The sequence below is a fragment of the Temnothorax americanus genome, unplaced genomic scaffold (genome assembly GCF_048541705.1).
Source record: "Temnothorax americanus isolate GAGA-0224 unplaced genomic scaffold, ASM4854170v1 Scaffold57, whole genome shotgun sequence".
In the NCBI taxonomy this organism is placed as follows: domain Eukaryota; kingdom Metazoa; phylum Arthropoda; class Insecta; order Hymenoptera; family Formicidae; genus Temnothorax; species Temnothorax americanus.
The window spans coordinates 63,263-87,718 of NW_027509721.1; the positions used below are offsets into that span (position 1 = coordinate 63,263).

At 31.2% G+C, this 24,456-nt stretch overlaps 1 protein-coding gene across 4 annotated transcripts; it reads left to right on the forward strand.

Moving 5' to 3' along the window:
- Positions 1–1,762: 1,762 nt before the first annotated feature.
- On the forward strand, positions 1,763–22,530 carry LOC143904722 (purine nucleoside phosphorylase). Of its 4 annotated transcripts, none has more exons than XM_077419587.1 (6): positions 1,763–1,830; positions 15,664–15,758; positions 16,911–17,119; positions 17,216–17,391; positions 18,382–18,572; positions 19,971–22,530. In XM_077419587.1, exons 1-6 carry the CDS (start codon positions 1,778–1,780, stop codon positions 20,192–20,194), a joined length of 948 nt encoding a protein of 315 aa, XP_077275713.1. In that variant the 5' UTR covers positions 1,763–1,777; the 3' UTR covers positions 20,195–22,530. The 4 variants fall into 4 exon arrangements, with proteins under 4 accessions (XP_077275713.1, XP_077275715.1, XP_077275711.1 ...); XM_077419589.1 differs by having other exon boundaries at positions 16,941–17,119; XM_077419585.1 differs by lacking the exon at positions 1,763–1,830 and adding an exon at positions 6,983–7,238.
- Positions 22,531–24,456: the final 1,926 nt, after the last annotated feature.

Below are 24,456 nucleotides of genomic sequence, written 5' to 3' on the forward strand. Positions count from 1 at the left end.
TATTTTACGATTGGATTATACAATACTGAATATATTCTATCATCATATTTTATATACAATTATTACATTTATTGTATATAATTTATATGTATATGGCCAATTTTTTCTTATTTTCTCAAACCTAACTTTTTATTAAAAAACGATGCAAATATGATTTTCTAAATAATTTTCTTTAATTCTTCTTTTTATTATTTTTTTTGTATATATGAACAGAAATTATACAATAGAAAGAGAATATATATGGATATATTTTATATATGATTGTATATTTATATATTTATATATTTATATATTTATATATATTTTTATATATTTATATATATTTATATATATTTATATATTTTTATATATTTATATATATTTATATATTTATATATATTTATATATGTTTTTATATGAAACATTTTTCGGGTTCCCAGAAGAGGGAAAGAATAATGGAGGAATACAGCGTGCTGTTTTGAAATTGCAAAATGATGTTTATACGTAATTGCGTAAACGTTTTGCCAATGAAACTAACCGTAAAGTGGAAGAGTTAAAATAAATTTGAGTTCTGTGTTCTGTATTAGCTCGTTTGAATAAATCAAACTGTTAAAAGCGTTTTATCTAATAATACGCTTATATACACGCTTGGAATAATATGAAAAGTGGAAAAGTTAGTCAGAAGAGACAATTAGATATGGCTGTTATCTGCATCTGGTCTAGCCCGAGGGTAAATAGGCTACTACCGCGAATGTTCCTACTTGTTGCATAATGTACAGCACGTATATAAATAGTGCTCCCCGCGCTAAGTTAACGTCATCTTTATTCAGTGCAAGTTTGTTAAGTAGTCTCCCGCAGTTAATATCATTTCACGTATTATTGTTCGAGCCGCGCGAATGTGCGGTACTGTTGTTACGCTGTCGTTGTTTAATCTTGTATTACGTTTTACTCGAATGCTTCATATTTAATCAAATTTACACGAGTAAGAGAGATATATTTTTAACTTTTTTTTCTCCTTTGCAAAACAAAAAAGTGCGTATTCCCTCTGTTCCACGCAGAGAAATGTAGATCTTTAAAGACACACGAATCTGTGTCGTGATATACATATCAGAAGTAAACCAAAAGAAATCCAAAAATCTCTGATAAGGATTTTGATGGAATAAGTATATATCGCTAGAATATTCCACTTATTGTTAGCATGCAACATTCGATGCAGTACTCGACAATCCATCTTATTAAATCAATCGATAGTTGCTGAATCGACTCCTCATCAGCTGTACCGACCAATTGTCGTTCAAAAAGGGTCAATAACCGATCGATGTCGCACAATTATTCGCACATTATTCTGCAGTAACTGCGATATATTGGTAAGGGGTATCGGGGTAAAATATCTCTTCGACCGGTCTTGCGCACGATGATTATTATTGACCGCGAAACTACGCGTGTGCACGTGTGCATTATTGTAAATGCGTCAAGGTTTTCAAAACTTGTTGTTTCGGAATTTAAAGAATCAATTCTGAATGATTATTGTCGCATTATCGCGGCCAGCAGATAAGCGCGATACAGACGTCATTACAAAATACCGAGCGAAAGCAAGACCATTAATCCCGACTCGAGTGATCCACGCAAATTCGCTGGGGTTCCTTATCTGCTGACCTCCAGTAACTTATCGCGCGCAGCGCGGCGGCAATAAATTTAGGAGAGCGCGACCGTGTAAATACTACTGCACTGCTGAAACTGGATGTTAATTGACTTTGCAATCACCAAATACAATAGCTGATCCGATTTATTTTTAACGATGGAGGAATCGCTGATTTTGACAAAGGAGGACCAGAGTGCCTTTCACGATGAGTGAGTACGGGATCGCTGTATACGCGACTCTATTAAACGATAACGACTAAATAAACGTGCTCTAGCCACACACAAGAGATAGTTTAATTATATTTTTAATTATATTTATAAAAATGTAATTTTATTATAAAATATTGAGGAATAAAATATTTTGCAATGCACAATAAATCAGCTTGATCCTGTTAAGTTTATTGAAGAAACTAAAGTTGGAATTTAAATAAGTATTGACGTTCTTTTTTAATTATTCAAACAGTAAATTGTTTGAAACGTATATGGTATTTATATATTTTTCTTAATTGATTGATACGCGCGAGTTTTACGCATTATTTTTAACTATCAATTGAAATGTGATTACGGGGTACAGAAGTTGAGTTAAAAACTTGTACAATTCGTTTACGAACGAAATATACATGATCGAAAACTATTTAAATGCAGTGGCAAACGATTCGATCTTTCAAACAATTTAGGCATGAGAGAAAATTTATTTACGAAAGCGCGATTGTGGTAAATTAAATATAACTAAGTTTTAATTATTTTCTTTCAAAATCGCCTGAATTTACTTTATTATTTTAACTAAATCGCGGATTTGAATTGTTCAAATGTCTCTGATATATTTTACTTATAGGCTTGAAAAATTTAAACATTTAAATATTTTAAATATTTTAGGTATTTTAAAATTTAAATATTTTAATATTCAAGTATTTTAAATTTTGAATTTGCTATTCGAATTAGGACTCAGACACAATTAAAGGAATAAGAAACAAGGAATTAAACATAGCCGCATCTTTTTTCAAGACGCACAGCTACTCTCTTCTTTCTCTCTCTTCTTATTTAACACTACGTGGACACTGTGTTTTTTGAAGCACTCACCTGGACATCCTGGGACTTATTTCAAGTCTAAAGGGTTTTTGAACGCGTTTCTGTGTTACAAAAAATCTATAAAAATTTATGTATTATCTTTAAGGTTTCAAAGAGTGATTTCTATACTTACATAAAGCCGGAACTGTTGCAATTTTTTTTTAAACGTTATAGGATAAAACTATAAAGTATGAGAAATACACTGTGCCTTAAAAGGCTTATGGTTTGGGCCACACAAAGTGTTAAATTACAAAAACACCGGAAAATTCCAAATACTATTTTCAACAGATATAAGATGTATAAGATGTTTCTAGAGGAAATGATCATTAAGTTATCAAGAGCGATAACTTAATATATCTGTAGATAACTCAATGTTCTACTGCAGTGGAAATTTTACCAATGATTAACACGTTATTGCTTTGTCTAAAAATTAATTTACGTTAAACTATGTATATTTTTATATTAAATAATTATAAGAAATATGTTTTTATTTAAATCTATAAATTTTTGCAATATATGGTGCATCATAATATTATACTCGAGATTATACCTATTATACATAGATTCATAGATTATTATTTTTATGAAAGAAGAGATATAAGTTGGAGAGCGAAACACATATACATACAAAAAAATATTACATAAATGACTGTTGAGTCACGTTTAGGTAAATATGCGAACAAACCGTGGTAGTCAAGCACGATCGTTTATTTTCGTATTCATATAATTAAAATATCTTTTTAATGAGTTTTGGATAATTTTAGATATCTTAATGTTTAGGAACAGTCTCCTGCTATAATAGTTCTTAAACAAACTTTGAATAAATTTTTTCTGTACTTTCTTTCTTAATTTTCTTCTTTTTGATTATTAAAACTATATAATAACACCTTTAAATTTTTTTTAAAGAACTTTCTAAATAAGACAACTATTTATCATAATGACTCAAATTTTTATTATATTTAATATCTTATCAATTAGGATTGGTAAAAACAAACTTCTTATAATAAGTAAGAGTCACTTGAAGACGGTGACAACATAAATTTTTTATCTGTTCAATTTTTTAAGGTAGTTCGATGATGAAAGGCCGATGTCAAAACAATGTTTATAATTTTTGCTTCCTCATAGAGGAAGCTTTGTAATGGTGAAAAATTTTTTTTTCGAGATTTTGATGGAAATAGGTTTAGAATGTTCTAAAATGTCGAAAAATCATATTAGTAAAAAATGTCCGGAAGTATGTATGTATGTGTGTGTGTGTGTGTGTGTGTACGGATTTTTGTACACGCATCTACTTCTACAATTTTTTAGATACCAGTTCGAATTTTTGCACACAAATAGAGTATTATAGAAAGTATGTCCTCCTCAAATTTTATTGAAATCGGTCTACCGGTATAGATTTTATGCAGATTTTCCTTTTTTTGAAAAATGTGTTTTACGCTGCCGCTTTCTCAATATTTGAGATAGCGATTTATTTTTAATTTTATTATATTTTCCAGTTTTTTTTCTACCCCTATTTCATATATAATTTATTAAAATTTGATTGATCAGATCTCGTATTACACACATTTGAAATTTCGAAGAATTCGTACATACATAGAAGCTTTATAAAACTTGATCTGATCAACCAAATTTTAACCAATTATATATGAAATAGGGGTAGAAAAGACTGGAAAATATAATAGAATTAAAAATAAATCGCTATCTCAAATATTTATAATATCGGGCTGATTTTTTTTATCGATAAAGTATTGTTTTAGTTTTTAAGTGGACAAGTATTTTTAGTATTTTTTAGTGAATGTATATAATTATTTACGCAGTCTCCAAAAGAGTTAAGTGTGAAATCAGAACCTTTGCTAACAAAGCTTCCTCTATGAGGAAGCCAAAACAAATAAATACCGATAATTATACCTCGAATAAAATAAAAACTTGCACACTTAGGAACTATGAGGAAGCAATGTGCAAGTTTCTACTTGCACAATTAAAAACTACGAGGAAACAATGTGCAAGTTTCTACTTGTTTTTATTTTATTTTTATGATTATAAAAAAAATAGAATAACGCATCGCAAAGCTTCGTAACGACGTAAAGAGATTATTTAGTAAATAATTTTTACGTTGTAGAATAATATTTTGCCTGAAATAGATTAAATAAAGTGTGTTAATGCGTCGCTTGACTAGTTTTCAACTTTAATTATTAATTAAAAAAAAACTGTACGGTGGATCGTGTTCACCTTCAACTATAAGCTTCCTCACAGTGTTCTCTTTCCATCGATATATATTGTTCAGATATTTTTGGCAAAAGATTTTTCGTGTTATTCATAGGAAAATAACCTCTTTTCCTATTAGACCAATGTTAAAATCATTAAAATCACCTAATTTTAAAATTAAATATCTTGAGAACGGGACGGTGAATTATCTTTTTTCTGGGCTTAATCGATTCAGGTGAGTTCCTTTTTTCGATATAAAAAATAAAACCTATCACTTTTGGCAAAAGTTGTTCATCATCGATCTACCTTAAATGAATTTTTTCCAAAATTTTTACTTTTTGATTAATAATATCTTTATAGTCGCAATGCTTCAAATTTGAAACAACTCTCTCTTTCTTTTCTTCTCTTTTTTCTGTGCTTTACTATTCATGGTTTAATCTATCTATTTTTGTACAAAATAAAACGCAATGTGTGTATGTGTTATGGTATATTCGGTATTTAAAATCATCTGAAAAAGAATGACGTAAGAGATATTAATGGAATAAGTATTATCCTGATTTTACATTTATTTCGTCATGAAATTTCTTATCTTATCTATACGATACAGCTGGTGCTTAACGTTCGATTTTGTGCTCCAATCATATGTTGAATTTTCGTCCAACACCTCATCAGGATCGACTTTATACAGGAAGACGTTTTGGATAACTGGAATAATATTGTAATAAGGAAAGTATGCATTTTGGCGATTTCGGTCGAGCGAGACGGCTTTTCAATATCGATCAGTTGTGACAATTCGTTTGGAAAGCAATTTCAAAAATTCAGTTAAATAAGAAACATCGTGCCGATATTTCAACAATTTTCAATGATTTTTTAATTGGTTTCGTTGATAAATTTTGCTAGTAATTAATTTAATAAAAAAATTTCAAAAATTTAGAAAAATCTTAATTTAAAAAAAGTCAAGATCTTTTTCTTTCAGTAAATAGAGACTGGATTTTAGAGTGTTAATTAATAATATTGGCCAGCGCAGTACTTAATTTAATTTGATTTAACATGAATTTGCTAAAGATACGAATAGATAAACGTATCCTTGGGAGTATGCATCACTATGTATAAATGTGCCTTATTCGAGAGCATAGCAACTATTTAACAGTATCTCGTGTCGCGTATGTCATATATGTCACGTTTTATTTGCGCTTGCCTATATTAACGCGCGATATCCTCCGGCGAGAAACAATAGAAAGAAAATTAGCACAAGAATGAGTCACGTTTTACTCTCTATCGTATCTACTTTGGATCATTTTGACAAAAAATTTTCGCAATCTTTCACGAGATAGATATTTAAAAAAATTAAGAGAACAATAAAAAATAAATATGCCAATGTAGAAATAAAAATAAGAATGAAAAATTATATAATTAAAATTGAAAATCTCCATTATATAATTCTGAATTTGTGTTATAATTCTAAGTTCAGAGATATAATTATGAATTCTTGAGTTAATTATTTATAGCTATTAATTCCTCCTTATTATCATTCAAAAAATTCAAAAAATTAATTAATCATTATTTTTAATATCGAGAAGGTAGTAAATAAATTTAAATCTGTAATAAAATCTAACACCATTGAATTATAAAGATATATAGCAAAGATATATAGCAAAGAGATATTTTAACGTAGATCACTCTCTACTTATTTTTAAATGTTTTTATTTCCTCGATGCGGTATATTTAATAATATTCCGAGCGCGCGTTTCTATATTCCTCGAGATAAACTTAATCAGTTTGTTCGTCAACTGAAATATTATTCCGACATTGCGTCGCGCTAGATTTCGCGCTTCGCCGACGTCAACGTCGTTGTCGAAACAAATAACAATAATTGGACCACTTGCACTGTGTAACGGGTTATCATCGTATATACGTCTCCTCCCCACTCCTGGTTTTCCCATACCCGCGCAAGCACCCCGTGTGTCGCGACTCGCACGTACGCCGATTGGTCGTCGCGCTCATCCATGTCCAAGACTATTGGCGGGCTCATTCGCGCTCACGTTTTTCTTTTGACCAGCGTTTGAACTCCTCTATAAAATAGGCTTACGAAAGTCATGCCAGCCACTTGTCGTGAGCACGCGATATATATACGCGGCTTGATCGCGATTAAGTTGCTCGTTTCTTCATATTTTTATCAATCGTCGATTGTTCGATCTCAGCTGTTCGACCCGCGTTCCAATCGCTGTTATTCGATATTGAAAAATGCCGTTTCCGGAAACCGTTAACGGTCACGACAGCTACTCGGCTGTCAAACGGTTGACCAATAACGATGTGCTGCAAACAAACGTGAAGCAGGAGCGACACACGTAAGTCCCATTTAAATTATTGTTTCTCATAGAATTTCAAATGTCATCGACATCAAAGATCTAACATGCAAGATGTCTTAACAAAAAAATATTAAAAAGAAATAGCAAAAAATATCTTATTTTTGAAAGCTCTATTGAAAGTCATATCTTTTTAACTTTGGTAACATTTAATCTTGAATATCTTTGTAATTAATTTGCAAATTGAAATGTTATCGAGTCCATTCCTAAGAAATTAAGTAAAAATAAACTGCTTTAAAAATTGTAAAACAAGAAAGAGAACTTTTCTTCGTCAGTGAATAAATAACATGGAAAATGATATTCGACACTAATTGGTAAAAATCATTTATTTGTATATCTCACGACGTTTCGATTATTGATTTTGGTTCTTCTCAAGTATTATTTTAATTTACACATGTCGTATACAACCAATCCTAGTTATAGCATTGTGCCAGCAAGCCAAAAGTTAAGAAACTAAAAATTACATTAATCAGTTGAAATTATAATAAAAGAATAAATAATGCATAATTTAAATTAGAGAACCTATATACGCTAAGAGAAAAATATTTGGTATTTGCGACTATAATTGCATAGTAAAATAATTATGGTAGGGGTTCCTATTTTTATAGTCCCGGTCAAATTATCCGTGTCTTTTTGCAAATTAATTATGTTGTGTTTTTTTTTTAAATGAAAAACATCTCAGCGATCTCACGTTTTCTGGTTTGTTTTTTACCATGTAAGATCTGAATCTCAGTTTTCAACTATTCAAATTAATGATTGTGGGCAGTGTTTACTGACAACGGAATGGTTATTAGTTTCTAATGTCCTAATGCTTGATGCTATGTATCTCTAGGTGCCTTTTAGTTTGATGACGTCAATAGAAGTGCCGTCACAGTTTGCGCAAATTGATTTTGTGAACTACATTGGTTTGTTTGAAACTATTAAGTTTGTCCTTGTCCTTCTTCATGACACAATCGAGTTTTTTAGGGACTGTGTAAAGTACGCGAAAATCACAATTTCTTCAAGATACGGACATATTCTCTCACTAAGACCCTCAATGTAAGGAATAGTTATAAACATTTTTGTTACTTTATTTACATTATCGATTCCATTATCATCAATTATTGGCGTTAAAAAGCTCGATTGTGTCATTTGTGCACGAAACCTGTAAGTTCTCTAATTTGTACCCAGGTAGCAGAGTGACGTCAAATGACGTCTTAATAACGTCTCAATGACGTCTCTAGACGTCAATTAGACGTCTTTAGACGTTATTCTGTTTACCTGGGTAGGATTGGTTGTATATACGATATATGTATATTATATGTTAATTAAAATAACACTTGAGAAGGATCAAAATCAATGGTCGTGAGATATACAAATAAATGATTTTTGCCAGTTAGTGTCAAATATAAAACAATTTCTTGTTGTTTAAAACTTTATTTAAATATTTTTTATAAGCACATTTCTCAACGTGGGATAGTAATTAGACATAATTGTAAAATCTATTATGCAAAATATAAACCCAGGTAGCACATACACGTTTCAGAAATGTTTTATAAGCGTTTTTCCGAAACGTTTTATAACCGATTTCTAGAAACGTTTCTCATATAAGTAAAAATGTCCGTTTTCAAAAAACGTTCAATGGAACGTCTTTTTCGATAAAATAACGTTTAAAAAACTATTATAGAAACGTTTTGTTTTAATGATAAAGACATTTTAAATAATGACATTTAAAATTCCTACTTTTTACGTCTTTTGAACGTGTTTATGACGTCTTTGAGACATGTTCTAGAAGCTTTATGCATACCATCTATATATAACGTCTATTCTTTTTCGAATTAAGAAATTCCTGAACTAGTGAACTGGCACATTCGTGCAATAATTTAAAGTGAAGCAAAATATACTTGTCTCACTCTAACTTAATTGCGTTACTAATGTGCACCAGTTCAGGACGTTCTTCAAAACGGAACACACGTATAAATGTTTTTTCAATGGCCACGTTCAGCAGAACGTTTATTTTGCAACTGTTGGGAGTTTTCTAAGCTCAGATTTGTCTGATGATATAAAAACGTATATGAAACTAATATGTACTACCTCAAAATGTGTATACAAATGATATTTGTTATTGCCGTCTACTGACGATTACCAATATTGCGAAATTAGTTGAGTTAATTCTACTTCTCACAAATATGACGCAAATCGAATGAACGAAGTATTCCACGCAGGCGTACGCTCGCGCGCTCGCTATAATTCGATGTAATTTCGCTATGAAACTGGTACAAAACGATGCGGTTACCTGCTAAACTACCGGCAAGCTCAAATAGTAGCGGATTTAAGCTAAATGCGTGACATAAGCTTCAGAGGTATTACAAATCATGCATCGAAATACGTATGCGTGTGCGAAGCGCGTTTTCGCGAATATATGCGTGGTGCTCGGGAAAAAGTTGCCAGCCATTTCGAAGCCTTGTAGCTATCAACAAGTTATACAACGGTTCTGATTGAAGCAAAAAACGTAAAATTGTTGCTTGACAGAAACAGAAAACATGTGTCAATATAGGAGTGTTAAAAATTATGTAAGAGTTATATACGTATTTCATTCTGCAGGTGCTAGAATCTCTCAATTTGCAATGAGATAGATATTATTTCAGTGTCTATAACAAAAATCTTTGAAAGATTGATCTTTGATGTTGATTAAGGAAATAAAATGTACGAGTATATTAGAATAAAGAAGTTGCTTTCAATTCGACGTGATGTTTGCTCGTACTCGCGCACGAGAAAAATCGATTTATCCGTAACTAATTTTTCCTTGTTCAAGGAGAAAATGAGTTCCGGATAAATCGATCTATTTACCTTGAACGGGCGTTATATTGATTGCGAATGACACATTACTTTGACTAATTAGTCACTTTTTGTCCGTTGACGGTAATGCATTAACAGCCGTTCACCATCATGGAAAAATGTGCGCTATACAAGTCACATTTTTTTACATTTCCAATAGTCTCATTTTTGTTATGTAATGTACTTTTGCACACGTAGAATGGATTAAAGAGGTAAATTCTAAGCGAGTTAATCATATTTCACGCGAACGTGTTAATATAAGCGATAAAAAAGTAAAATAGAGTATAGCATTTTCTTGCCTCATAATGTTTAAACAAAAGAGGTAGACGCCTTTTAATTCTTAATCGAGTTTCTTCGACATTGAGGTGACACACAGGATGGACAAATTAATATATGAATTTATGACAAATATATTTCTAAACTAATGTTATCTGCTCGTTACAAGCAAAGCTATATACGAGGTAACAGTAAAAAACGAGCATAATAAAATGTAACAAAATTATAATTTATGTTTATTTATAGTAAAATATAATTTATTAAATAATTCCGAACGTTTTGACTGTACTAACTAAGTCTTCTTTAGCGGTAAAAACTATTATTAGAATCTATAATACGTGTCAATTATCTTTGATTAAGACAAAATAAGGCATTGAAATAAATATATAAGAAATGTATAATAAAAAATAGAGAAAATAAAAATACAACATTGGTAAATGTTTCTAAACATATTATTGTCTTTTTTTTCTTTTCTGATATTTTAGTTACACCGAGTATGCCAGATTTACACAGAACTCATCTATCTTGTATGCGCACACTCGCGCGCAAATGCACACGCAAAATTTCCGTGAATTGAAGTGAACGGGCGCGCACATAATAACCCGAGTGTAGTAATTGAGTTTGCGACCATTTGGCCATTTTGGTGTCCGCAATTTCACAAAATGCGAAACATTAAGGTGTATAAAATTTTTTAGATTTAACTTTAACGTCAAAATATTAAGCGTTCAAGTAATTAAATGTAGAAAAATCCAAAAATTTTATTTATATAGATTACAAATGATCTATTTCAAAGAATTTTTTAAACAAAAATTTTAAAGAACATTTAATAATTCTAGAAGCTGATTGACTTAAAAATTCATAAAGACGATGAATTTGTGATTCAAGGTTCAAAACTTTAGGAATTTAAAGAAATAACTGTGAAACTACAATATAAAGAAGATCAATAATTTATATATTTTAGTGCTATTAAAAAAATAGAATAATTATTAATTTTTAAAACTGTATGTCGAGTTGATATTCGCATTTTATTTTCGCGCCTTTGACAATTTGGCACAAGCATCAAAGCTTGACAGCTATAAGGAATCTCATTCAAACGTTAAGTATAATATCGACTAATTTGAGAAAAAAATGGAAATCCACGGCACACCTATTTAATTATCTTTATCTCGTACGAATATTTTCCTATTGCATATTTCATATATCCCATCTGGAATTGTACGCGGAAGTGTGAAATCTAGTTTCTGTCCGGGACTTTTTTATAAGGAAATAATGAAGATGCATTAGTATAAATTAAAAATTCAAATCTCATTTTAATTTGCAATAATTGTCACACGCCGCGCGGCATTTGCATAACAAACTAAAAAACAAGATCAGTCGTGCGATGAGAATCAATATCGGTTAATCTATGAAAATTAATAGAGTGAACGTAATAATATACACAAGCGTGTATGCGTAATTACGACCCTGAGCGCGCCAATTTTATTCGATGTGAATGTACATATTTAATCATTTATAACTCAATGTAGTAATGATATTTCCGTATAAAGATTTTCGATTCTAATTAAGTTCCGAGATGCGCATTTTTTTTTAAAAATAGCTTACTTCGGAAAACTTGAGCAAAAATTGATGATAATGAAATATGTATTATATATATACACGGAAAAAAAATTTAATTAAAAAAAAGAAGTTGCTTTAATTAAACGTCAAAGTCACGGGCTACCACAAACATAAATAGTTAATTCAATTGGATATTATGGGCCAAATATTTAACAAGTAGAAATATTTAATCGACCAAATATTTAAATTATTAAAACAACAATCTGATGTTTTTATGTTCATTAATATTGATGTTGCATCAATAGATTTCATCTCGATTACACTGATGCTGTTGATACAATATCATTTTTTTTTCCATGTACGAAGCTTGCGTAACTCGATAGAAAATTTTGCCCGATAGTTTTATTAGGAACGATATAATATATATTTGTTTTTCAACCGAAATTCGGTTTCAAAACCGACAAGTAATTTGGCGCGCAGTGGCAAAATGTATATAAATAAACACAAAAAATATACAGATAGTTATGTGAGTAACAGTTTTGATCTTTATAGAGTTTTCTAATAAAAAAAATCTCTAATTCAGACATCTTGGTTTTATTAGATGTAACGTTATTGTTCATAAACATTCCTCTGGATCAAGGGTATCAGCAATCAAGGGTATCAGCAATCGATGTGGCGATATTTAAAAAAGGAAACAAAAATACAGAAAAAAGAGTTCTTATCTGCACTTGAGTTTGTATTATCATCTACATACTTCACCTTTAATAACGTGATATACATTATAAGTAAACCTACGATACACCAGTGGGGTCTCCACTATCTCCGATTATCGCTGACGTTATGCAATTAAGATTTAGAGAAAACACCACTAAAACTAACCAAATTAGATTTAACTTTGTATCGCCGCTTTGTGGATGATATAATTTTAGCAGCGCCTCGCGATAATATCCAGAACATCGTAGACATTTTTAAATAATTATCACAAAAGACTTAAGTTTTTTGTGGAATATGAGAGTAACCGTTGTTTAAGTTTTTTAGACCTATCTTCACACATCGTAGACTATATACAATATACATGTACATAAGACTGGTATCACAACAAAAAAAAAAAAAAACGTTTTCAGGCAGATGCCTTTCATGTTTTTCGTTTTTCTAATCACCCGGATTATTACAAGATAGACACGATCTTTAGCTTAGTTGACAGAGCTAGCTTATTGTTTCATTCCATGTTTCATAAAAAGAACTTGGAAATAGTTATTGATATTTTATTGAACAACCCTCTTAAATTGATCTACAAAGAGATTAATTTGAGATTAAAATTACCTGACACATAAAATTGTATGTACTGTTTACCGTTATTTATTTATTTAACTTATTTAACAGCTATATATATTATTACTGAGTTATTGGCCCTTTTCCTTTTAATTTTTGATACACACGCGGACACGAGCGTGTTCATTCTTTTATTTAAAACACAAAAAAGGCTATAAAGATCCAGCCCGATTGAAAAAGGCATATCTCTGTTTATTAATATATTTATATTAATATAATTTTCTCTCTCAATACATTCAAAAACTCTGTTGTGCATATGTGTAAGCTTGTGTGTGTGAACGGGGTGGGCGGATGGACTTGTGAAAGAGGAAGTGACGTGCATAATTTGTCTTTTACTGCAGTAATTATGATAAAACGTCAAACTCGTCGTATCAAGTAATCGTACTCGCGATATCCAACTTTTGAAACTACTTGTAGGGGAGAGTTGGCAATTACCGAGCCCCTAAGAACCGAAGCGTATATCTAAGCTCAGAAATGCTTAAAAAAAAAAAAAAAAAAAAAAAAAAAAACTGTGCAGTTTTAGATAGGTCATTTATTTGACTATCCATATATTATATCAATAATCTTGAAAGTTAAACACAAACTGAAATATTAATAATTTTTCAAAAAGTGAGAAAACGCGGTATTATCAAACTGGTCTGATAATATCGTGATCAGGTCTGATAAAATCGTGCCCAGTTTAATAAAACCGTACCTATAAAAATTACTCTGGCTTCAGCCAGTGACATGAAGTAGAACACAATAACAAAATGTTTTTTTTTATATTTATGCATTAATATCGTCTAGTGGGTACCTACATATAAAAATAAGTGAATGCGTTAACAAATAACGATTATTATAAATTCAAATCAAAACTTAAGCGCAACGATCTTTTCTGTAAGCACCTTTAGTCTAGTCACTAGATAAATAACAAATATATATATATATATATATATATATATGTATATATGTATATAAATTGTAGTTTTTTTACGCTCTACAAGTTTCATTTGAAGCATTTCTGCAATTTCGGACGACAATAATGAGTAAAAAGAAAAAAACTAAATATCTCTCTCTCATACTTTTTTATTTCCCTTTCTCGTTCGATGTCTCGAAAACAATCGATCATACGTAAAAATGTCACACGACATAATTTGTAGAGCGTAAAAAAAGCTTTAAAATGAGCTCCGATTCGACCTTGTAACTTTATTAGAAACCGAGTTATCGCGGAAAAACCATTTTTTTACATTTCTTACTCCCGTAAAAAAAGCAAGCGGGAAACAGAGGTCGAAAACTTGAGATTAAGCTTTTCTTGAGCTCCCCAACACTCCCCAAAAGAAAAATCCTGGGTCAGAATTATGTCGTTTATAATCCGTTTTTTTGTACATATAGTGACTGGACTACTTACATTGTAAACTAAACAGTCTTGGTAACTCTTAACACACAGTTATCGTTATACCTATGAGTATTTATACCTTGGGCGCGAAATTATCAAACTCAATCATTTCACTTTACAACATTAAAATATATATAGAAAAGAAACGCGTGTTTCTCTAAAATTACTTTGCAACCTAATTAGTGTTTTAGCCTATCAAATCCGTCAAATTTATTTCTCTAATGTAAATATTATATTACTCACCTCTTATCGAAACCACCAGCAACGAGCAAGCAGAGAAGCTTCCAGAGAGCGCACTGTGTTTATATGGACGGCCGGAACGCATTGACGGCGCGGCATGCGGGTGGGGTATTTCGTGTTACTCTATGATCTTAACATCATTGTAGGCGCGTAATACAAATAGTTATTGAGATAAACAATGGCGCGGAATTGTCAACCGCGCGGTAATTGCCAACTTTCCTCTATCGTCGTATTGGGATATGAATTATTATACCAACGGTGGCTGGTCTCCATATAGTTGTCATTACCGCAAAGCCCCAGGTACGCAATTACATACAATTATGATGGGACGTTTAATATAGCTGCGCGATCGTGTAAGCTAAAGCAACGGGTACGACGTCCGCTTAATCAGTACCAATCTGTTGAGTACTTACGCTTTAATATGTCTCTGTGATATCGGCGCAGAGAGAGAAGGCGACTGGCGCCCCGACCACGTTCGATCGCGCGCGGATCTGATAATGAGAGTTCCTTCGCAACCCTCTTGCCTGCAGCGCAGCTTGGCCCCATACGGGTTGACTTGCACAATTAAGATCAAAGGTCAAACATTAAAAGAAAGAGCTAAATGTAAGAAAGTTAAGAAAATTATGAGTTGTCTCAATATTACAAGTATTTACATTTACAATTTTATATCGATCGTGTACAAGTAATAAATAAGTAGTTATAATAAAGCTTGTATTTGAGTGTTTAATATGGACCCTCGGTCGATTGTGGACAATTTGACGTGCTTGTATTTATTGCAATAAATACGAAATGAAATTTTATGTCTTTCAGGTACACCTTCGAAATATTGCAGGAGTCAGCGCAATACTTACTGGACCGCGTCAAGATTAGGCCGAAGATAGGGGTGATATGCGGTTCGGGAATGGGTTAGTAATATTGCATATATTAATATTAATATTGCATATATTCTTTCTTGTACTTTACACATGCTTTATATACACGATTCGTTTACTGGATTATCAAGTGATATATATATTAATCTTATTCATTGTCGATATAAATCGGCACGCTTAATCCATTACCAATAATCCAAAACCAATGTTTTGTGGATTCAAATTTTTGAAAGTTTATATGGATCTTAGACGTTTGTTTATTTAATCAAGTCTAATTGATACGTCGCTAATGGTGTGGGACATGGAAATACTTTATCATCTTTATTTGGGATAAAAAATTGATATTTGACATTATTCGAAAATTTTTATAAATATAACAAAATAATAATGCAATATCCTAAATTCCTGCATATTATTATTTTAATGTACACGGTGCTTTTGAAGCTAATTTATCCAAGTTTTGCGCTAGCCCTATTATACAGATTGTAATTGAGAAGATAAGTTGTTCGTTAAAAAATGCGTGATAAACGATTTTAAAATGTATATTTCTACGCGCTATTATTTGTATAATGTTTATTATTGCTATAGCAAAATTAATAACGTCTGTCTAATTACGATTCCACTCTTATATGTATTTTGTGCGCCTTTCACGCTTATATACCGCTTAGCCTTAAGCACAGCTATCTGGGTCTGATCCTGTTTACACGTAATAACTTTAATTATGTTAAGAAAGCAAGACTTTAAAGCACGAATAGTCACGTTTGACTGTGCAAGCGTGCTGCACGCGTGTATTAAGCTAAAGTCATTGTAAAGTATTTAAAGGTTCTCAAGAACAAATTAAACGTACCTTTTCTCGGGAATGATTATGGCTTCAGGAAAGGATTAATCGACGAGGCATGCAAGATCTTCAGAATTGAATACCAGAACAATTAATAATGTTATTTATGGCTCGTTCTATACCGAAAGGGGTATAAATAATTCCTCCAAAATTACTCCGATCGGTTAGCGTTTAAAATCTTCTACGCCGTAAGATTTCCAGAAAGACGTTTATTGAAGATTAACGGGTTTAACGATGGTTTATGTAAGTGTGCGTATATATGTTGCTTCGAACAAATCTAAACGGCCCTGCGGGATTTCCGGTGACGGTATATCCTATCACACAGCTTTGTATTTATTCCTAAACAGGATCATATGAGCAAAACGAGTTGTGTCCAGGTTCGATCGCGGAATCCCTCGTGGACAAGCAATGCTTTCCCTACGAAGAGATCCCACATTTTCCGGTGTCCACGGTAAAAGGCCACACCGGCCAAATGGTCTTCGGTTATCTTCAAGGCGTACCGGTCATGTGCATGCAGGGCAGGTTTCATTATTACGAAGGCTATCCACTCTGGAAGGTACGACTGGCTACACTGCAATTACAATCTCTGATGGGCAAAAACAAATGATAAAGTATTGTATTTATCGAGACGTGTGACAATGGCTGCTTGCAGTGCGCCATGCCGGTGAGAGTGATGAAGCTGGTAGGGGTGACGCATCTAATCGCTACGAACGCGGCCGGCGGTCTAAATCCCACCTACAAAGTCGGTGACATCATGATAGTGAAGGATCATGTGAATATGATGGGTTTTGCCGGTAACAACCCGCTTCAAGGACCGAACGACGACAGGTGGGATTCGCGCTCTATGCAAATTTTTTTTACCAATATGTACGACATAAGTATAGTTAAATTATAGTGGATTGTTTAACACGTTGATTGCTGTAGGATGGTCACCTGTTTTCTTAGTGAGACCGTGGTAAACATTGATGGACCGGCGTTACCAATTTTTTTTAAATGCTTGTAAAAAATAAGTACCATCTAATATACAGAATTTTCGATGACACAGATAGCTAGATAACAATATGAAGTAAAAAGTGTGCTATTCAATGTAATATTTACAAGAATACAGTTTTATTTAATCATATTATTCAATATTTCATCATTATATGATCATAATAATGAATATTCTACTCTGATACTTACAATTAGAATAGAACGTACAAAATTCGCGTGGCACAGTTAACGTGTCAAGGAAATTTTAGTCCTGTAGAAAGGTCTTTATAATCGACTGTGACGAAAAATTAAATTAATTTGGCTTGGAAACAAAAAACGAATACAACTAGCAACGGAAAGAATTGTTCAACTTTAAGCAATTGTAAGAGGATGTTGATAAAAAATGTAGAAAAAATAACGGAATTGGGTGGAGGAGAGTTAGAGATAAGGTAGATAAAGGGTGATGGTAGAACGTTAAGGTAGAAAAACTTAACAGAGCAAATACGTCGATCGGTGCAAATAATTTATCAATCGCTCGTTTATGAGTTGGGTGAGTTTCGATAATGTTTTTACCCGTAGACATTACAACGAAAGTATTTGAATTTGTTAAACAACGTGATTCTTTAAAAGTTTTTAAATTATGTTTGTTTTTATCTATGATGAATCGAAGAAATGTATTTTTTATTCTTATTTCTTTCTTAGGAAGGACAGGCAATTAAATCAATTTAATGACTGAAATATTCATTCAAAGTATAAAAATCACGATTTTATTATTTAATTATTAATCGTTATTTATTATTTTAACGTTCTTCCGTTCTTAGCATATTTGTTTCTTTGTTTTCTCAGATTTGGTCCTCGATTTCCGCCCATGAACAAGGCTTACAACGTCACGTTGATGGAGATCGGTAGACAGGAAGCTGAAGAAATGGGTATTGGCGATATCGTACACAAGGGAGTTTACACGTGTTTGGGTGGGCCCAATTTCGAGACGGTGGCAGAGTTGAAGATGCTGCGAATGGTCGGCGTCGACGCCGTTGGTACGTCGCAGTTATTTTTCAATTAATTAAGCTCAGTATTAAACGCATCGACAATTTACTATTGCATTGTGCCATGCATATTCCTGCTCAGTTTTTACAGTCTGTTTGCTGTTAGATTACGCTCAATTTTATGCGGTTTTTGGCGTAAATTTATAAACATTGACAATTTATAAACATTTCATTTTATAAACAGCAAATTTTGCGAGCAAAATACAAGATGAACGAGGATACAGAATTTTGATTTAAAATTCTGATTGAATTTACTGCCAATTTGCAAGCGTATTGTAACTACGTATATCTAACAATTTACATTGCAAAGTTAGTTTCTTTGGTTTATCCAAGTCCGTCTTAAAAAAATGTTTCAAGAAAGTTATAATTTTGCAAATTCTTATTGTATTTATGACTCTTCACAGAAAATATAGATATGATATCTATTTAATTTATAATTTTAAATGTATGTGTGTAGCCACGTGGCTACAGTGAGAACGAAATAGTTAATTGTTATTGAAGAAATATAGTATATTATACGTTTGAAACGAAAGATATGACATAACATTAATTTCTTAGTTGTCGTTATTACACAAGCGACACTCTAATAATTAAAAATACCAATTAAAAATACCAATAAATGTCAATACAGTACAAAATCCTGTTAGAGACATTCAATGCTGACGTTACATCAATATTTGAGTTCGTATAATATCACGTGTATGCTGATTCATTGATAAGCAATTAAGCCTTCTTGCTGCACTGAAAACAGCTGATGATAAATTTAAGTGTTTTGCAATCACTCGCTCATTTATCTGCATAATAACGTCGTGTGGGGCAATTATATTTATAGATGAATGAGATAACGGAATGACCTTTAAATTGATGTAATGATGAAATTAGTCTTCTTATAACATTTTTATGAATGATTGTATTTTTACGTCAAAATATATTTTGCATTAAAATACATAATGATTAATAATAATGAAGAAATGGTTTACATATAATAATTTTTAAAGGGTGAGATAGTGATTACTATTCTTTTGTCACTGGCAAATGGTCGCATTCTGTCCTATTACAGACATTAATGTGTAATTAACGTCTCTAATTAATGTATAATTATATAATTATATATTATATGTATAATTATTATATAATTACACATTAACGTCTCTAACAGAATAAACTCTAATAGACTCAACAGACATATTAGAGACGTTAATTCTTTCCTTCGTTTTCTTTACACTTTAATTTATTTTTTTTATTTCGAACTTGTGTGTGTGTGTGTGCTTTTATTTGTTAAAGTTAAATTATACTTCTTCTCTTTATATATGTATATAGATATGTAATATTTTTCTTTATGTACAGCTATTTTTATGTGTAATAACACATGTTGACGTCATTGTTTAGGTATGTCCACGGTTCATGAAGTGATCACCGCCCGGCATTGCGATCTCACCGTGTTCGCATTCAGTTTAATCACCAATTCGTGCGTCACTGAATACGAGGATCACGGTGAGGCGAACCATGAGGAAGTGATGGACGTTGGCAAGGCGCGACAGCCGGTTCTTCAGGAATACGTGTCCAGAATCGTGATACGTCTCAGAGACATGCTGCAATTACCGACGAAATAATTTGTTCGAGATTTTGACGATCGGGAACGTTCGCTTCGCCATAGGGGGGATCTCAGATTGTTCAGTTGTTCGTTTCAGTTCTTTATTTTTATCTCTATAAACGAAACTCCGGAAAGTTTCGTTTATTAAGAATTGAGAAATTGTAGCATCCCAAATAATGTTTCCATTTCAGCTTCATCGTCTATCCAGTATGAGATTCTTGAATTACTTTGAGATCCTTTCTTAACGAAACTGCATAGTAATAGCAATCATAAGTGGCGGAAACTTAATGCGTGATTGACAGGGGCAGTTCTCGAATCCTCGTTATCCCCATCGCAGTTTCTTACCCATTTAGTTGGCGTCTAGGTTCCACTTATCTGAATTTGAGCTTGATTCAGATCTCAATTGATTCGTTATCGCGTCTTGAGGGGCCCTCGTTGGAGAAGGAAATGAGAAGGGGGTGGGGGGAAGAAGAGAAGAAAAAGGAGCGGAGAAGGAGGACTTAAAGACGGAGGGTTAGTCAGCGCTTCCTCTCAATTTTCCACCCTCGTTTTGTTACCCCCTCATCTCGTTTCCGTACTCTTCTATCGCTAATGCATCGTCATTCAGTTCCGATAAATCTGGAAGACTATACGGCACAGGAATATCGAATTAAATTATGATTTGTTAAGCGAAAAAATTGCGCTTGTACGTGATGGAACGATTGCCATTAAGGCATTTTCTTATTACGCGATATGTTTTGGATCTTGCAAATTTTTGTATGTTTAAATAATAGTCAGTTTAGGATATTATTCTAGAATCAGTATTTTCGAAGAAATACTAAAACAAAAAAAATATTAGGCTAAAAATTTTCAAGTTGAAAAATCTCTACATCGTGAATTTACATGTTTGCATGTAAGATATGAAAAGATAAACGGAAAGAAGTAAGATATAAAGGTGCCTTTTCATGCTGACGCTCGACGCTCGATTTGGGCGTCAAACTTGATTACGTGATAGGTCACGTGACAGTTTTTTTAATTCCAGCGTCAAATGGCAAAAGCTCAACTGTGTTCAGCTTTGACGCTTGACGCTCGTTTCAGTCAATTGCTTGTTTCGACGCTCGCATATTTGATGCTATTTCGCCTTCTTACCGATGAAGTTGGTCACGTGACCAGTTTTGACGCCCTAAATCAAGCGTCGAGCGTCAGCATGAAAAGACCCCTTAAAAGTAATTAAAAAGATTTACTTGTAAGTATCACTGTAAATACAATGACAATATTAAGTAACAAGTACAATGCGCTATAATGTTAATAATTTAAATTATTAGGGATCAAAAATGTGTATCCCGAAGAATAAGAGTTACGAAAATGACTTCTCACTTTGGTAAATTTCACCAAATTTGATGCATGACAAGGAATTTAATGTTCCAAATTTTGTTTAAAAGTATTGGCGTTATTGCTGTCTTGCATAGCAATTAAATTATGCATTAAACTATGTAACTAGCAATTAACATACATAAACATACATACATACAAAAAAATACATATTTTTACTAATGTTTGATAGTTATTATATATTATTCTAAATATATTTTATATATAAAATTAGATTCTTTTATTTTAATAACTTAGCAAATTGAGCACAGCTTAATATACATATTCATATTATATATACAATTAATACAATTAATGTATTATGTACTAATTAAAATAATTATAAAACATTAATTCTGGTAAAAGGAGATTATAAAAAAAAATTAGAAATGATTTTATTATTTTATTGCGTTTTTTTAATCCAGCTATGTAATAAATTAAATTTTAATTTAATGCTAATAAATAATTGATAACAAATACGAGTTTGTTTGAATTTAATTACTATATTACAAATAATACACGTGTTCTTTTAATTAGCATTTAATATAATATTAAGAATTATATATAGTTTTATTTATAAAGCTACCATTATGTGGTAAATTTTTTTATTTTCTTAAACGACGTTGATGAATGCTGAGTAATACATAGAATTGTAGAAAAGAGAAATTTCCCATCTTTGTTAATCGATTGAAGAATAATTGACGACGCTAGATATACGTAAGTACATTGCGGTGGTAGATGCAGTTGCAGAGAAGCTATAAGGAAATATATATATATAGTAAATGTTACATTCTACCGCATCGTAACTGCATCAACAACTAGTACGCTGTATCGTGTAACTAATTGTTGTTTATGGATCAATCGAATGAGATCCATATGTCTGGCGTGATAATCGCGTATTGTATGCATTCTGTAGAATCATATGTATATTTATTAGATCACATTTTAATTGATAATTGGCTCTACTTCGTAATTTGTATTCAATAAAATTTATTATCTAAATCATTTTATTATCTAAGTAATTTTGTTGCGTATTTTTGTATATATAAAAATTTTACATGACCAAAATTCGTATCAAGTTGGAAATTTAATAATCAGTATGCTAATTGAAAGATGACGAGAAAATTTATATAGAAGTCCTCTTATTAAAAATTCCAGTTTTGCCGTCTCATATTTAAATCAAATTTGCAAAATATTATGACATATATATTATTACTCTTTTTACAATATTTTATTCTTCCACATTAGACAGTTACATCATGTATCACTTGATAGAATTAAAAAAAGTGTTATGCAACAACAAGACAACAACTGAAGCTGATAACGCGACAATTGTGTGTGTGCAATTTAATACTATAATCAGGGTTGGACGTAAAACATAATAATCTATATGGCATATGTACAATGTGACACGTTAAACTCAGGTAAACAGTGAGTACTTAATCTATCATGGAACATTCATATTTCGTCAGAAATAACGGAAATATAGTGGAAGTTTTGTTTGCAATTTTATTTTCAATTACAATTTGGTTTGGGTACAATTTTTAGGATGCTACAAAAAATTAACAATAATTTCAAAGATCTTGATTTTATATTTGTAAAAAGAATAAATATACTGCAACTGTGTATACTAAGCAATATTGCTTTCTATCGTTTAAAAGCTCACGGGTCAGTATAAATAATAACGTTTCTATACATTCCCACATAGCACAAAACTCGATAGAAATGTTTCAGAAACATTTCAGTTTCCAAAAAGTTCTAAATAACACTAAAACCTAAAACGTCAGTATATCTAAAAAACATAACATAGAAACGTAACATTTGAAACGTTTACATATAAATCAGCTGAAATAATATCCCACATAGCACAAAACTCAATAGAAATGTTTCAGAAACGTTTCAAAAAGTTTCTAAAAAGTTTTTAAATAACACTAAAATGTTGGTAAGCTAAAAAATATATAACATATAGAAACGTTTACGCGATGCTTATGAAAGGTTATTTTTATTATATAAATCAGCTGAAATATAATATCTATATATTCAATTTATAATAATTATACATTGGTTACCTGCTTGTATACATGAAAAAGGTTCATATGTGTAAGCATAATATGTAAATAATCCATGTAGATGTAATCTTGAAATTTACGGCATAATCCCGGTTTATAATCGACAATGATGCGGTATGCAGTTGTGTACGTACTCAGAGTTGTGTCGTAAATTTCAAGATTACATCTACATGAATTTTTTACATTGTGTTTACGCGAAACAATATAAGCTGTAAATTATTATAAATTAACTGACTGATTAAATAATTAATTTTTTAAACTATTTTCACAAACAATCCTAAAAAAAAATAAAAAATTATAGCTTTAGACTAGGGTTCAATTAAATGTATCTCGATTATAATAATTTATTTATTCATTAACTGTACAGTGATATAAAAGATATATGATATTCATATAAAAATATTATTATTTACGCTGAGCTAATCTGTTAATTTTTCGTGACAGGCTACACTAAAAAAAAACACTAAAAAAAAAGAAAATTTCCTTAATTTTAGTAAATGGCGAGTTTGCATACAACTGTGAACGTATTTTTTTTAAATAAGAAACTTATTTACTTATTTAAAAAACATAATTCCCTTAATAAAGAAAATAATTTATTAATTATAACAAGTATTTACTGCAATACACTCAATACAGTCAATAATTATTAAAATGTATTTTTTATTTTTTACTAATTAGTAATTTTCTATTTTTCTAATTATATTTATTACTTTCAATAAAATGCATTTTCTTATTAAATAAAGAATTTATAAACTTTAAGAAGTATTTTGTACAATACATAGTCAATATTTATAGAGATATGAATCTTATTTTTTATAAGTTAGCGATTTTCTAATAATATTTATTTAATTTAAGAAAATAA

Bases quoted from the DNA above. Each gene is read 5' to 3' on its own strand.
- LOC143904722 (XM_077419585.1), top strand. From the start codon at position 7,135: ATGCCGTTTCCGGAAACCGTTAACGGTCACGACAGCTACTCGGCTGTC. The intron at 7,239-15,663 runs GTAAGTCCCATT...TATGTCTTTCAG, and splicing joins GTGAAGCAGGAGCGACACAC to GTACACCTTCGAAATATTGC. The intron at 15,759-16,910 runs GTTAGTAATATT...ATTCCTAAACAG, and splicing joins GATATGCGGTTCGGGAATGG to GATCATATGAGCAAAACGAG.